The sequence below is a fragment of the Myotis brandtii genome, unplaced genomic scaffold (genome assembly GCF_000412655.1).
Source record: "Myotis brandtii unplaced genomic scaffold, ASM41265v1 scaffold1444, whole genome shotgun sequence".
NCBI lineage: Eukaryota > Metazoa > Chordata > Mammalia > Chiroptera > Vespertilionidae > Myotis > Myotis brandtii.
Genome location: NW_005355179.1, coordinates 53,569 through 54,191, shown reverse-complemented (window position 1 = coordinate 54,191; position 623 = coordinate 53,569). Strand labels below are relative to the sequence as shown.

General features: G+C 63.1%; 1 protein-coding gene across 1 annotated transcript in view; it reads right to left on the bottom strand.

Annotated features, from left to right (window-relative positions):
• TTYH1 (tweety family member 1) overlaps positions 1 to 623 on the bottom strand; it is an 11,695-nt gene that overhangs the window by 10,370 nt on the left and 702 nt on the right. The window contains exon 2 of the mRNA XM_014535541.1: positions 535 to 620. Within this exon, the coding sequence (XP_014391027.1) occupies positions 535 to 620 (86 nt within the window). The remainder of the gene's footprint in view (positions 1 to 534; positions 621 to 623) is intronic.

Here is a 623-nt window from a genome sequence, read left to right as displayed (position 1 = left end):
ATTGATGTTTCTATCTCTCCCTCTCCCTTCCTCTCTGAAATCAATAAAAAAATAAATGGAGGGACTAGTAAATGGATGAATACTTGGGCACGCGTGTGGGCATTCCTTGGGTGTGGGCATCCCTCGGTCTGTCTCTCCACAGCCTTTCTCACCTTGTCACTGCCGACAGGGGACGGGTTGCCCTGGCTGTGGCCCGTCCTGCCCACCGTGGGATGTTAAGGGAGCAGCATCCCCAGCCTCCACCCGCCAGATGCCCACTTGTGCCAACCAACCGTGTCTCCATGGCCCGCTGCCCGCCGGGGCACTACCACCAGGTGAGAGCCCTGCCACCCACCTGTACTCCTCCACGAAGGACACATCCTCGGCCACCTGCCGGGGGCTCAGGGCTGTGGCCCGTCCTGCCCACCGTGGGATGTTAAGGGAGCAGCATCCCCAGCCTCCACCCGCCAGATGCCCACTTGTGCCAACCAACCGTGTCTCCATGGCCCGCTGCCCGCCGGGGCACTACCACCAGGTGAGAGCCCTGCCACCCACCTGTACTCCTCCACGAAGGACACATCCTCGGCCACCTGCCGGGGGCTCAGGGGCACCCCCTGCCAGAAGGCCAGCCCCAGGAGCTGCTG